General features: G+C 35.6%; 1 protein-coding gene across 3 annotated transcripts in view; it reads left to right on the forward strand.

Moving 5' to 3' along the window:
- The window catches only part of Wapl (WAPL cohesin release factor), a 74,543-nt gene that overhangs the window by 22,367 nt on the left and 36,688 nt on the right, over window positions 1-15,488 (forward strand). For 2 of the 3 annotated variants that reach the window (XM_027939886.2, XM_027939889.2), the window contains exons 3-4: window positions 2,588-3,631; window positions 6,131-6,249. In XM_027939886.2, the coding sequence (XP_027795687.1) occupies window positions 2,588-3,631; window positions 6,131-6,249 (1,163 nt within the window). The remainder of the gene's footprint in view (window positions 1-2,587; window positions 3,632-6,130; window positions 6,250-15,488) is intronic. The other variant, XM_027939888.2, reaches the window with a different exon arrangement.

The raw sequence follows: 15,488 nt of genomic DNA on the forward strand, positions 1-15,488 counted from the left end.
GAGTTATGTTATATGACTTGCCAAGTTTTCTTACATCTATTTATTTACTTAATGCTGTGATTCATCCCCATGCTTCTCAAACTCAAGTTTGTAGTAATCTTCATTGTCTTCCTTAAATGTTACCCAATAAACCAAAGATTGAGTACTAATCCAGTGATGCTAAAAAACTAAAATTAAAAGGCATTATGCTTTTAGATTATGCCAAGCTCAGTCTCTTCACTGAAAGCTTTTAACACATCTAGTCTCTATTCTCTAGCTTGAGTAAGATCAGTAGGCCCTGGAATGTAGTTTTAGGCTCTTTGCATGTAAAAGGATATAAAAGGAGGATCAGTGAATTTATAGGTTAAGATTCTAATAATAAGAATTTTTTTTTTTTTTAAGTTATTGCTTGTGGCAGCACACACCTGTGATCCCAATAGTTTGGGAGGCTGAAGCCAGAGGACCACAATAATAAAAGGACTTGAAATGTAGCTCAGTGGTAAAATGCCCTGGGTCCAAAAAAAAAGTTCTGTGTTATGGCAAAGTTGTAATAGCTATGACAATTTGCATGTGGTACCTTATAATCTTCAAAATACCTTTAGAAGAAATTGTCCAAATGTTTTGAGGCGACTTGCTGAATGTCATTATAGTCAATAAGTGGCAGAGCTGAAACTTAATCCATTTAAACCCTAATCTGTTAACTTTTGCTAGAATACATTTTTGTTATATAGGCAGTTTATTAAAAACAAATGCTTAGCCTCTTTTTCAAGAATACATCTTTAAAAGCGGAACATAGACTGGGTGTGGTGGCTTGCACCTGTAATCCCAGTGGCTCTGAAGGCTGAGGCAGGAGGATCGACAGTTCAAAGCCAGTCTCAGCAGGCATTGAGCCAAGTCAGTGGGACCCTGTCTCTAAGTAAAATACAAAGTAGGGCTGGGGATGTGGCTCAGTGGTTGAGTGCCCCTAAATTCAATCCTCATACCCCCACCCCTGCCCAAATAAAAAGTGGAACATAATGGCACATGTCTGTAATCCCAGCTATTTGAGAGACTGAGATAGGCTGATGCAGGAAGATTGCAAATTCAAGGCCAGTTTCATCAATTTACTGAGACTTGGCCTCAAAATAAATATATAGAATAAATAAGTAGGGATGGGGATGTAGCTGATGGTTCAGTTTCTAGTACTGGGAAAACAAAAACACCCAATCCACTTCATCTTTATCTCTCTCTCTTTCCTCCTTTTATTCACTTTATGTACCTGATATATATATTTTTTAAATATTTTTATATGTATGGACCTTTATTTTATTCGTTTATTTATATGTGGTGCTGAGGATTGAAACCAGTGCCTCACACATACTAGGCAAGTGCTCTACCACTGAGCCACAGCCTCAGCCCCTGTACCTGATATTTTAAGATGTTATGTGGGTTTATCTAATAGGAAAACACTCAGCTGCTAGCGCTGTTTTCTTTATTTTTCTTGGTACTCGGGATTGAATCTAGAGGTGCTTTATAATTCAGCTATATCTTTAGCCTGTTTTATTTTATTTTGAGATAGGGTCTCACTAAGTTGCCCAGGCTAGCCTGGAAGTTGTGATCCTCCTGCTTCTTTCTGCCTTCCAAATAAATAGCTGGGGATTACAGGTGTCCACACCACTGTGCCCAGCACTGGTGTGCTTTTCATTTGTTATAAAAGCAATAGTATTATTTCTTCAGGTTTTGTTTTAGTCTTGACTTTCCTTATAACCTTTCTAAGGTGTCAAATCTCATGTTTAGTTTTAAATTTTGACTTTTCAGCATCCTAGAATTAGTGATTGGTGGTGGTGTTTGTTTTGTCTTTTGTTTTTAGTGATTGGTGCCCTGACACTGAAGAAAGCTATATAATTCCTTGCTTTTAGCTGGAAAATACCTAAAATAGCTAAACCTTGTTTATGAGTTAGATATAAGTAAGTAAAAAAATCTTAGTCAGTTGTACAGTGAACCTGTCTGTGTAAAGTATCCTGTACTTGATGATTTGTTGAGATTTGTATATGTTTTTTTTGAAATATTGGTGCCTTTATTTGTTTGGCATAGGATAAACGTTGGCCAGTATTTTTCTACTAATAAGTTCTGAGGTAATTAATCATAACACCACTTTGAGTCATAGTTCCATCGTTTATTTGAAAGTTAAAAAACATTTCGCTCACCAAGTGTGGTGGCGCACGCCTGTAATCCCAATGGCTTGTGAGTCTGAGACAGGAGAATTGCAAGTTCAAAGCCAGCCTCAGCAACTGCAAGGCACTAAGCAACTCAGACCCTGTCTCTGAATATCTTCAAAATCATTATCCCAAAATAGGGTAGGGGATGTAGCTTAGTGGTCAAGAACCCTTGAATTCAATCCCTGGTACAGGTGTGTGCCACCGCACCTCAGCAAGGGTGACAATTTTAAGGGACTTGAAGGCCTGGGGATAGGTACTAGAAAACATGAAAGCAATATATACTAATGATAGGAGGCGAATGTCAGATATGTAAACATTAACTTCACAATTTAAAATTATTGCAGTTATTTCAAAGTTGATTTCTGCACTATATTCATGGTTTTATTCTTTTGACTTTTTTCCCTTTTTAGATAAAGTGGAGAATTTTAGTGAAGAACATGAAAAAAATAGTCATTATTTTCACAAAAATGTTGAAGACAGTACTAAGAAACCCAATGCAGAAACCACAATGACTTCTGGATGTAAAGCTGATGAAATTAAGGAAACGAACGATACTTGGAACTCCCAGTTTGGGAAAAGGTCAGATTCTCCATCTGAAATATCTCCAATCAAGGGATCTGTAAGAACTGGTTTGTATGAATGGGATAATGATTTTGAAGATATCAGATCAGAAGATTGCATTTTAAGTTTGGATAGCGATCCTCTTTTGGAGATAAAGGATGAGGATTTAAAAAATCGATTGGAAAATCTGAATGAAGCCATGGAGGAAGACATTGTGCAAAGTGTTCTTAGGCCAAGCAACTGTAGGACGTACTGTAGGGCCAATAAGGCTAAATCATCACAAGGAGCATCGAATTTTGATAAGCTAATGGATGGCACCAGTCAGGCCTTAGCCAAAGCAAACAGTGAATCAAGTAAAGATGGCCTGAATCAGGCAAAGAAAGGCGGTGTAAGTTGTGGGACCAGTTTCAGAGGGACTGTTGGACGGACTAGAGATTACACTGTTTTACATCCATCTTGCTTGTCAGTTTGTAATGTTACCATACAGGACACTATGGAGCGTAGCATGGATGAGTTCACCGCATCCACTCCTACAGATTTGGGAGAAGCTGGCCGTCTCAGAAAGAAGGCAGATATTGCAACTTCTAAGACCACTACTAGATTTCGACCTAGTAATACTAAATCCAAAAGGGATGTTAAACTTGAATTTTTTGGTTTTGAAGATCATGATGAGACAGGAGGTGATGAAGGAGGTTCTGGAAGTTCTAATTACAAAATTAAATATTTTGGCTTTGATGATCTTAGTGAAAGTGAAGATGATGAAGATGATGACTGTCAAGTGGAAAGAAAGACCAGCAAAAAAAGAACTAAAACAGCTCCATCACCTTCCTTGCAACCTCCTCCAGAAAGCAATGATAATTCTCAGGACAGCCAGTCTAGTACTAATAATGCAGGTAAGAATAAGTAAATGTGTTTTTCAGACTTAAATCAACAGTTATAGTTTCTTTCCTCAATACTCAGTTTTAGTTTGTTATATTCTATTTTAATAGAGGTAAAATTAGAACCACAAATTACTTTGTCCAAAGGTACAGTATTTTAAATGTTAATGATCACATCACAAATTGGAACCAGTTTGTAGATCGGTGAGTCTTTTCATGTTTATTTTTTAAAATAGATGATTAGCATTTGAGAATTTTAAATGGTTTATGTATGGGACAAGAATACTAAATATCCTAGTGTTTTAACTTTGAAAACCCAAATGCATTGGAGACATAAGGATAGGTTTTGGACATGTGTAACTATACCTGATAACAAATGGTGGCAATGAGGGAAGTACTAGAAAAATAAAATTAAAACTTTTTATAATTGGCTCAAAACTAATAAACATTTGAAACATTCTTAAATACTCTTAAGTTGGTTTAATAAAAAAGCACTAGGAAGTATTTTTTTTCTCTAACATTGAAACTGTATTTTTCTCTCTTTGTCTCTCTCTCTCTCTCTCTCTTTTTTTTTTTTTTTTGGTGGTTTTGGGGATTGAACCCAGGGCCTTGTGTATGCAAGGCAAGCACTCTACCAGCTGAGCTATATCCCCAGCCCAAAACTTTCACTTAAGATCAGGGGTTCAGTGATAAGATCCTTTAATTCAGTCTCCACTGGGAGAGGCAAACCAGAAAGCATTATAGCTCTGTTATATTAAATCATTACCTGACAAAGGGCTTTGTGAAGTAAATTGACAATTGGGTAAGAAAAAGTGTGTGAAAACTTCTGAGATATGAGGTTTCCTAAATAAATAGTTTTTCTGGATTGTTTTACTTGTTACCTAAAGCTTTTGTTGGTTCAGGGTTATAGAAGAGATGTCCTTATGGTGAATCAGAATTATAACAGTTTTCTTAAATATTGATTCTCTTGTTGGAGAATATATCATACTTGAGACTTTATACCATTCTGCCTTAAAAATAGTTTTTGCTAGATTAGGTTTTTTTTTTTTTTTTGTATTAGGGATTGAATCCAGGGCCTCGCACATGCTCTACCATTGAGTTACATCCTGAGCCTCAGATTAGATTCATTCTTAGTTTTAAAACTGGAATTTAAAGGGGCTGGGGATGTGGCTTAGGCGGTAGTGCGCTCGCCTGGCATGCGGGTGGCCAAGGTTCGATCCTCAGCACCACATACAAACAAAGATGTTGTGTCCGCTGAAAACTAAAGAATAAATTAAAAATTAAAAAACAAACTGGAATTTATAGGCTCTCCCTCAATTTCCTGCTGCAAAAAACAAAAAACTCAAGCAAAAATTAATATTGTCAAAATTTATTCAGTATTGCCAAAATTTATCAGGTATTGTCTTGAGTCTTGGGGAATTAAAATTATGGCAGTATTATTAGACACTTGAGCTCAGATAATGTATAATAACTGAGGTCTTTTCCTGCTGTAGTTTTCTTAACTCTTGTGGTAACCTGTCAGGTTATCATATCTGCAATTGAAAATTTGTTGCTGAAATTTTCATCTTGTGAATGATAAAACTTCTTAAGCTTTAAAATGTGAAGTTAGGGCCGGGGATGTAGCTCAGTGGTAGAGCTTTTTTGCTTTGCATGCATGAGGCCCAAGGGATTGATCCCCAGGACTGCAAAAAGAAAAGGAAAAAAAAAGTGACATTTGATTGACTTTCAGAAACTTGAAGTTGTTACTGAATAACTTTTTGAAAATTAGAGATCATTTGGATGATAATACACCAAGCTGGAATTTGAGTCTTTATATAATAATGTGTGAAACAACATTTCTCAACATTTTAGAGAAAAGTCATTTTTTGAGTGTGTGTGGGGGAAACCTTATGGGAAATAATCTAAATTTTTGGTAGTTTGGTGTGTGAAGACCTACAAATCATCCAACTACATGGTACTAGGTTACTTTTATTTTGGCAAGGATAGCTTTTTTTCCCCCCTTAATGTGACCTCTGTATATTAGGTGGGCCTTTGAAGGCCAACCTGATTCAGTGGATGTTAAATCTAGAAAAATGTTAAAAATAGATATTACTTGATATTTTGTGTGTGTGTGTGAACTGTACTATGATAGTGTTAGTATCTATAAATATCCATTAGTTTTATATGCAACTTTGAAGGTCAGAGTTTATTTACAAGGGCTGGGGATGTAGCTCAGTGGTAGAGCACTTTCCTGCCTAGGCAAAGCCTGGGATCCATCCTCAATACCATAAAAAAAAAAAAAAAAAAAAAAAAAACAACCACTTTGCTACTAACACAAAGTAAAATTAGTGTACATATACAGCAACAAGCTTTGTGAAGCTGTGGATAAAAATGGGAGTATTTTTGTCAACTGTGGTGCTTTTATTCCTATATTCTTTTTTTCCCACAGTATGTCAGGGAAAAAAAAAAATCCTAGGTTGTCTGATCGACAATTTGAAATATTAGAAAGCTAGCTAGTTTTGATTACCATTTCAGAAAACTTGGATTTTACAGAGGACTTGCCTGGTGTGCCTGAGAGTGTGAAGAAGCCTATAAATAAACAAGGAGATAAATCAAAGGAAAATACCAGAAAGATTTTTAGTGGCCCCAAACGGGTAAGTAAACTACTACCAGTGTATTTTATTATTCATTTATTATTGGAGTGCTTGACTCTTTTTTTTAACAAACATCATGGCAATTGTCTTTCAAAGGATATGTTTAAGCCATTTTTTAAAAGCATTTTAACTGAGTAAACTTACAAAATACTAGTTAATTAACCATTCTTAGTTACACAAATTAATGGTGTTAAATACTTTCACAGTGTTATACAATAATTATCAGTACCCAATTTTTTCATCTTTCCCAACAAAAATAATAATTACTCTTTCCTCTTTATCCCATGCTAAGTAAACATTGTTCTGTTTTTTACTATATATTAAAGGAATCATACATTTGTCCTTTTCTGTCTGGCTTATTTCACTAAGCTTATTTCACTGTCCCTGGATTGAACCCCCAGTACCAAATAAGAATAATTAAAAAAAAAAAAAAAGTGGGAGTGTATGTAGCTCAGTGGTAGAGCACCCTTGCATTCAATCCCCAGTATCATGGGAGTGGAAGAAGTCACTTGGTACCAATGCAGATGCTCCTCAATTTACATGTAGTTACATCCTGATAATCCCGTAAGTTCAAAATGCTTTTAATACACCCAATCTGTTGAACATTATAGCTCACTGACACAGCACACTATAGAATATTGGTTGATTACCCTCATCATGGAGTGGCTGACTGGGAGCTAAGGCTTATGGTGGCTGCCCAGCATCACAAGAGAGTATTGTACCATATATTGCAGGCTGGAAAGAAATAAATTCAAAGTATAGCATTCTACAGTTAAAAACTTCTAAGTCAGGGGTTGTCCACGTATCCGGTGAATCTTGTCTTTCAGTTCTTATGGATATATACCCAGGAGCAGAATTGCTGGATAATATGATCTGTAGCTTTTTGAGTATCTGCCAAAGTATTCTTCACAGTGGCTGTACCATTTTAGGTCTCCCTCACCCCACCCCAGCAGTACCCTGAGGGATCCCGTTTCTCCATATCCTTCTGACACTTTGATAATAGCTACCCTAATAGACATGAGCTGGTATTTCATTATGGTATGATTTGTGTTTTCCTAAAGACTAGAGATGTAGAGTATCTTTCCATATGCTTATTGGACATTTATGTATCTTCTTTTTTGAGAAATGTCAATGTCCTTTGCCCATTTCTGAATTGGGTTTTGTTTTTAAGTTGAAGTTTTTTTTATCAGATATATGATTTGCAGATAAAATTCTCCCATTTTATGTGTGTCTCTTTTGAAAACATCTGCATAGATACCTAGTCTTTCAAGTGAAAAAAATAATGTTCGAGAAAAACGTGGCTATAGTTTAGCAGACAACTCAAAAAGTAGTCTGTTCTCTCTTGATACAACCCCTATGTTGTGTGCAGCAGAATTGTTTTATGCATATTTGTTTTGTCACCCAAAATGTGTTGGTTTTTTTTTTTTTTTTTTTTTGGTGTGTGTGTGTGTGTGTGTGTGTGTTTTGGAGGAGGGTACTGGTGATTGTATTCGGGCACTCAACCACTGAGCCACATAATCCCTGGCTCTATTTTGTATTTTAGAAGCAGGGTCTCACTGAGTTGCTTAGTGCCTCCCCATTGCCAAGGTTGGATTTGAACTCGCAATCCTCCTGCGCCACTGGGATTACGATGTACACCAACATGCCCAGCACAAAATGTGTTCTTTTAAGAGTCAAAATTTAATAAAATTAGTAGTTCTTGATGCATCAAGAGCTTTCAGTCAGACTGCATTTTTTTTTTTTTTAAAGATAAATAGTATGTAGCAGTGAAGAGTAAGACTACTAGGACAGTTTAGAGGCCTACCTTGATACATGCTAAGATAACAACAGTTTCACTCACTGTGGCTTTAACACCATTCATAGTAAAAAAGCAAATAACTTTAATTTTACTGTAGTTGTAAAAATGATGTGTAGACATCCTGGAAAAGTTTGATGTGTATCTATGTGTATCTATATGTACATGTATATGCATATGTACATGTACTGTACTTTGAGAACTGTTGACTTATAGTGTTCTCCTTTATTCTCCCTGCTTCAACTTTTGTTATAAAAAAGTTCAAATATATAGAAATCGTGAAAGAGCAGTGCAATGAATACCCATACCTCTTTGTCTAGATATATTTTTAATTTATACTTTTGTCATAATTGCACACACGTTGTTTCTTACCTCTTTCCCACATTCTATGTAGCATATACTTACATATAAATTCTGTCCTATTTGAAAGTAAGTTATAGATGGCATACATTTGTTAAGAAAAAAGAATCTCAGCTGGGCATGATGGCACATGCCTGTAACCCAAGTGACTTGGGAGGCTAAGGCAGGAGGACCACAGGTTCATTAGCCAGCCTCAGCAACTTAGCAAGACCCTGTCTCAAAATAAAAACTTAAAAAAAAAAATTGGAGAAGTGGTTCAGTGGTGAAGAACCCCTGGTTTCAATCCGAAATACCAAAAACAAAAAAGAAAAAGGAAAAAAGTATACCTAACTATACCTAACTATACTTAATGTGGTTGTAAAACTTAAGACAACTAATAGTAATTTTTAAAATAATGTTATATTAGTATGTATTCAGTTTTTTTTTTGTGTGTGTGTGTGTGTGTGTGCGTATGTGTGGCATGGTGGCTAGGCTACTGCAGATTGAACCCAGGGCCCCTTTACCGCTGAGCCACATCCCCAGCCCTTATTTTTTTATTTATTGATACAGGGTCTTGCTGAATTGCTGAAACTGGACTTGAACTTGATGATCATCCTGCCTCAGCCTTCCAAGCTGAGGATTACAAGCATGTGCCACTAGGCCCAGCTCATTGCCCATTTTCTAAAAATTCCTTTTAGCATCTATTTTTCTTAAAGATCCCAGATTATTTCATGTTATATAGAATGTTCCACATTTAGAATTTATCTTGATTGTTTCTTCATGTTGTCTGTTAACTTGTTAGTACACTGTATTAAAGTGGAGACTTTAATATATTTTCTAATTCAATAATTATAACATTTAAAAATATATATAATGTAGTGTATTTTAAAATATATTAAAAGTATAGTACACCTTTTTTTTTTTTCCCTTGCTACTGGAGATTGAACCTGGGTCAATCAACCACTGAGCCACATCCCCAACCCTGTTTTTTATTTTATTTAGAAACAGGGTCTCACTGAGTTGCTTAGTCCCTCACTAAGTTGCTGAGAGACTGGCTTTGAACTTGTGATCCTCCTGCTTCAGCCTCCAGAGTGACTGGAATTATAGGCATGTGCCCAGCTTAATATAATACACTTACATATTAATAAAGTCATAGGACCCTGAAAGTTAAATCTAGAAGCTTGATTAGATTCAGGTTTAATTATTTTTGTCACATATACTTCAGTGGTGATACTATATATGTGTAGCAGTTTTACTTATTAAAAATATGCTAAGTAAAATAAGCCAGGCCTAGAAAGAGCACTACCACATGATCTTTCTTACATGTCAAAAATTTTTTAAAAAGTTGAATATATAAAAATAAATAAATAGGAAGGGCAGCAGAATAGAATAGACATTATGATTGCTGTATGTATATAGGTGACTCTATGACCAGTGTGATTCTGCAATCTGTACAATTAGAAAAATGAGATTATACCCCAATGATTCAAAAGTATGAATTGCCAAGATCATTGTAATGTCAATGTGTAGCTAATAAAAAAAATAAAATTAAAAAAATGAATGAATGAATGAATGAATGAATTTAAAAAGAAACAGAATAGTCATTACCAGGAATGGGGAGGTTGAAGAAATTGGAAGATATTGGGAGATACTACTGAAAGAATATAGCTCTATAGGATTAATAAGTTTAAAGATTTAATGTACAATGGGAGAAATACAGTTATTAATAGTGTAATTTATGCTGAAAATTTTTCAGGAATAGATTTTAGGTGCTCTTACACAAAGAATTGACTGGAAGGGAAGGATATATATATATATATATATATATATTTTTTTTTTTTTTTTTTAAAGAGAGAGAGAGAATTTTTTAATATTTATTTTTTAGTTTTCGGCGGACACAACATCTTTGTTTGCATGTGGTGCTGAGGATCAAACCAGGGCCGCACGCATCCCAGGCGAGCGCGCTACCGCTTGAGCCACATCCCCAGCCCCGGAAGGATATATTAATTTGCTTTCCTAGTAAAAATCATTTCACTATGTATGTGTATAAAACTTCATCTTGCATTTCTTCAATATACGCAGTAAAAATTAAGTGTAGTATAATAGATTTAGGCTTTTCTAACACTGAAAGTTTAGTTTTGGTCAGTGTGAACTAATTCAGGTATCTTCTTGTCCTTTTGATGTAACCCTATAATCTTTGAGCACTTCCCATTCTGTATAGTAAGACAGTCTATGCTTCATGTGTTTCAATCATGGACTCATTTATTCTTGTAGGACCCTTGGTTCTTTGGAGATTAGTGCTTAGAATCTAAGGTTTCAGTACCAAATGTATTCACTGCCTCTAGGCTCTCTTAAGCCATAAATTCACGCTGATAGCTTCATTTTAAATTTAACATGACAATTTTGTAACTTAGCTTACTTGGTCTATCCTATACCATATATCAATATCTAAATTGCAGTACCAACAGTACTATGAACAGTAAATAGTTTAAGATTTCTTTGCATTGCTTTTTATCTTATATTTCACTGAGGGTAGTCATAGTAATGTGTTCAAAGGTTTCTTGAAATAACTTTTATTCTAATTTAGTATTCAGTTGAGTTCTAGGGCTTCATGCAAGTGCTCTACCACTGGACTACATCTGCAGCCCCATGTTAAAAAAATTTTAACTCAATATTAGAGTAAATTCTCTGCTGCTATCATAGCTTAGAAATAGCAATGTACATGTACTTGACCTGATTTTGAATGAGTGTGTCTGGCCTGAAATAAATCAGGTCATGGCAGCTGAGTTTACTGTTAATGGATGCAATGTGAGTGTTAGAAATTAAGAAAATTATTGCTATTTTTTAAAACTAAAAGAACAATGGAATTGAACTCATTTGAAATATGTAACATGGGTAAAGCCCTGTTTTAAGACAAGTTTCAACTTTTTTTTTGTAGAGGCTTAAGAAAATGTGACAGATTTGTATTATATGTGAGAAATTAGGTTTCACAGAAAGCTTGATTCTCCAAGGAATTTTTTGTAGATTATACCCCAAATACTGGGGGTTGGGGGGGGGTGAGGGGGGAGAAAGGCTAGATAGGATAAGGAAAGTTCTCAGCAGTTGTCCTACCCTTCATTATAGTAGAAATGTCTTCATGTAGTATGAATATCTGGGATTGGGTCTCTAACTGATAAAAGACATCGATGACCCCATTTCTAAGTAGTCAAGAGGTAGTAGTGCATACCTTGTAATAGCAAGAATTTTCTTCCCTTCCTGTTGGAGTTTCTCAACCTGAAGCACTATTAATATATTATATTGAATAATTCTTAGTTGTGGAGGGTGATCCTCTATGTTAGGAGATACTCTATCCACTAAATGCCAGTCACAGTTTCTTCCTCTGCAGTTATTATATGCAAAGTTGTCTTCCAGACATTGCCAAGTATCCTCTGGGGAGGAAATGTGCCCCCTCCCATTAGTGAAGAAAGAGATGATCTTGAGTAAATTCAGACATGATGAATTTACTCATAAATACCTTAGTATGTACTTTGTAAAAACAAGAGCATTGTCCTACATAGTGGCAGAATACCTATCAAAACCAGGGATTAACACTGATGAAATAATCTAATCTAATCTGGATATCTCATTCAAATTTTATCTATTCTGGTAATGCCCTTTATAGCAAAACAAACTGCTTCTCATAAACAAAGAGCTGATGATCCCATCCAGAATCATACATTGCATTTAGTTGTAACAATTCTCTACTCTCCTTCAGTCTGATACTGTATCTGTTTCTTGTGGGTTTTTTTTTTTTTTTTTTTTTTGGTGGTTTTGGCATTTATAAGGTCAGTTATTTTGTAGAATGCTCCTCTAGTTGTGTTTTTCTGTGCCCCTATCTCCTCTGATATCAGAGGAGGTGGCATGTTTTTGGTGGAAGTATCAGAGGAGATGGATGCACTGTATCAATTTATGTCATTTTCTAATCAAACTTTTTACCTATTAGGCTTTTAAAATGTATTTATTTATTATTGGTACTTTATAGATATACATAAAAGTTCTCTGTATGTTCATTTATGTACATAGAACAATTTGGTCAATTTCATTCCACCGTTCCACTCTTCGTCCCTCAGTCTCCTTCCTCTATTCCTCTCCACTCTTCTGTTTTCATTCACCTACTAGTTATAGCATTGATTTCTTTCTTTTATTTTCTTTTTTTTGTGGTGCTGGGGATAAAACCCAGGGCCTTTTGCATGTGAGGCAAGCACTCCCAACTGAGCTATATCCCTAGCCTTAATCAGTTTTTAGTTTGATGGATTCAAGGTGTGTTTCTCTTTTTTTTTCTTTTTGGTACCTGGAATCGAACCCAGGGGCACTCCACCACTAAGCCACGTCCCCAGCCGTATTCTGTATTTTATTTAGAAAAATAGACAGGGTCTCACTGAGTTGCTTAGTGCCTTACTTTTGCTGAAGCTGGCTTTGAACTCACCATCCTCCTGCCTTATTGTCCCAAGCCTCTGAGATTACACGTGTGGTTTTGTAATTGCATATTTCCTTTTACAGTATTATCCCCCCCCTCCCCCCGCCCCCCGCCATGAATTTGGGAGTTGAACCTGGGGCCTTGTGCATGCTGGTCAAGCTCTGCTACTGAGTTACATTCCAGCCTTGGCTACAGTTATTCCTAGTTGGCCCTCTGTTGTAAGGTAGATCTTTTCTTCCCCTCCATGTATGTGAATATTCATTCATTCACATACATCAGTATAAATTTGGATCTCTGCTTTATTCGGTTGTTTGTTACTGTTGTTTATTTAAACAGTATCTTATTTTTCTAAATTTGGTCAGAACTTGTTTCTTTCTGCTGGTGTTTGACATGTGCAATTATTTTACATTTCTTTACTGATACCCTAAGATGTTTCAGTTTCATCCTGTACTTCCCCAGTTCTGGAATCAGCCATTTCTCCCAGGTTTCTTGTTTCTATTTATAGTGGAGAATGGTATTTCTAGTCACTAGGTACCATTATGACTTCTGCTTCTAGGTCCTTTTTGAGTATACGAAGCTAGAAAACATGTAAAAACATGCATATACTGTCTTTATCACATGCGCAAACACATACTTATTTTTTAGACATTCTCTGTATATTTAGAACCATGAGTTCACATTGATACTTCCAGTTCTGGTCCAACACTGTCTTATTCTAGCTTTCTCAATTTCTGTATTTTATTTCCCTTTTCTAACAGTGAGACATCTGCCTTTCATTGTCTTCAACATGATTACTTACTTGTTCAATCCTCATGTGTAACCAGTTTCTTGACCATACAGGTCATCTCACATTAGTACCATTGACAAAGCCTATCGAAGAGTTCAACTTTCATTCTTCCCACCTCCGCATGTTAGAAAATACTAACTTAAGCATGCCATCTGTCAGAATTTTCTCTTAACACCTTACCTAAAATGTAGAGAAGGCTCTTTGATAGGCTTGAGAGCTAGTTGGGAGAATAGGTGTGGCAGAAAGAAGATGAGGAGGGCAAGGAAAACTTTTAAGAACAGTGTTGAAATTATGACTCAGAAATGTTGTCATTTGTTAGGGAAAATAGAGACTTTAAAGGATTGGGTTGGAGCATATCTGAATTCAAGTACCTATGGTTTCTAATTAAAGTTTTAGTGATCATTTGTCAGTTTCACCGTTTTTGCTTCTGATTTCTGTTTTTCTCTATCATTATTTGCATCTGTTATATGGGCTGATAAACGTAAGCTCATTTCTTATGCCCTCCTTGCTCATGATTTTATTTCTACCTTTCCATTCAGCTGCTGCCTTTTCTTGCCTACTTTTAAGGCGTTGTTTGTACAGTCAGTTTAACCTTCAGTGCTTAGAGGCTTATGTTTTACCTGGGATGTTGGCCATCTTGTTTTGCAGTTAAGGCTGCTGCTATGCTAGATCATTGAGGAAATATTAACATAAATTCAACTTTAGTTTCAGGTCTCAAGTATTGTGCTTTTACTTCATCATTTCCCTGTTGTTTAATGCTGAGCCCATCTGGTCCTGTCTTTTGTCTGACTCTCAAGGAACATTCTAAACTTAAATTTTTTCTTTCCTTCTGTCATTCAGTATGACACTGGATAGTAAGCTTTTGAGCAATTGAATTAAAATTTATTTGTTGATATAAATCATGATTGCATATTCAGTTCTATTAGAACATTTTAATTACGTAAAGCTGCAATTTTAAAGTTTAATATAGCTTTGTAGTTCTGTGAATTCATTTTCATTTTATAAAGTGAATTTATGTAGGTTGCCAATTTAAAACAATGTTACAACATGAAGAAGTTTAAGGGACAAATCCTCCCACGTCTTACCCAAGAACAAATGTTCTTTCCATACAGTATCTTCATTAGCAGGTAGAATTCACTCTCTCTGAAACACCTTATTTTTCTTTCCGATTTCTCCAGTGTTAGTTTTGCTCTGTTTGGGTATTCCCCTAACATCTTGGGACCCAGTCAACAAGATAGTAGTATGAGATCCGTTATATTCCCAAGGACTAGAAACCTGAGACATTAATGAATATGCAGCCTGAAAAAAGACTGCATCATTGGTTTAGTGATATTAACCAAAGTATAAAGGTTAAAAGCCACTGTTATCCATTTATAGCTCCTAGGTTGATGATGCAAAGATTATTGAAGGTAAGTGGGTTCTGGCTGAGCCTAGGTATGGAAAAGAGTCAGTTTTAATTATTTATTTGTTTATATGTTGTGCTAAGAATCGAATTCAGTGCCTCACATGTGCTAGGCAAGAGCTCTACCAATGAGCCACAACCACAGCCCTTAATTAGGTTTCGTCATTTTATGCAGTATATTCTGCATTACTTTCAGGGGTATACAAAAAGGAATAAGAAGAGAATATTTTCTCTATACTATCTAATTCTTGTGTGTTTAATTTGAAAAGATTTCAACAAGGAATAAAAAGTGCTATTTGTCTTTGAATTTTCTTTAGGTACCCCTAAAGTTTGAAAGTTCAAAACACTTCACTGTAAATTCATTATCAGAAAATGAGCCTTGAAATGAAAACTGTAGCCATAAGTCAATTAGGTCATACATTAACAGATTGAGAGGAGTACACGTACTCATGCATATTCC

This window comes from Marmota flaviventris, chromosome 4 (genome assembly GCF_047511675.1).
Source record: "Marmota flaviventris isolate mMarFla1 chromosome 4, mMarFla1.hap1, whole genome shotgun sequence".
Classification (NCBI taxonomy): domain Eukaryota; kingdom Metazoa; phylum Chordata; class Mammalia; order Rodentia; family Sciuridae; genus Marmota; species Marmota flaviventris.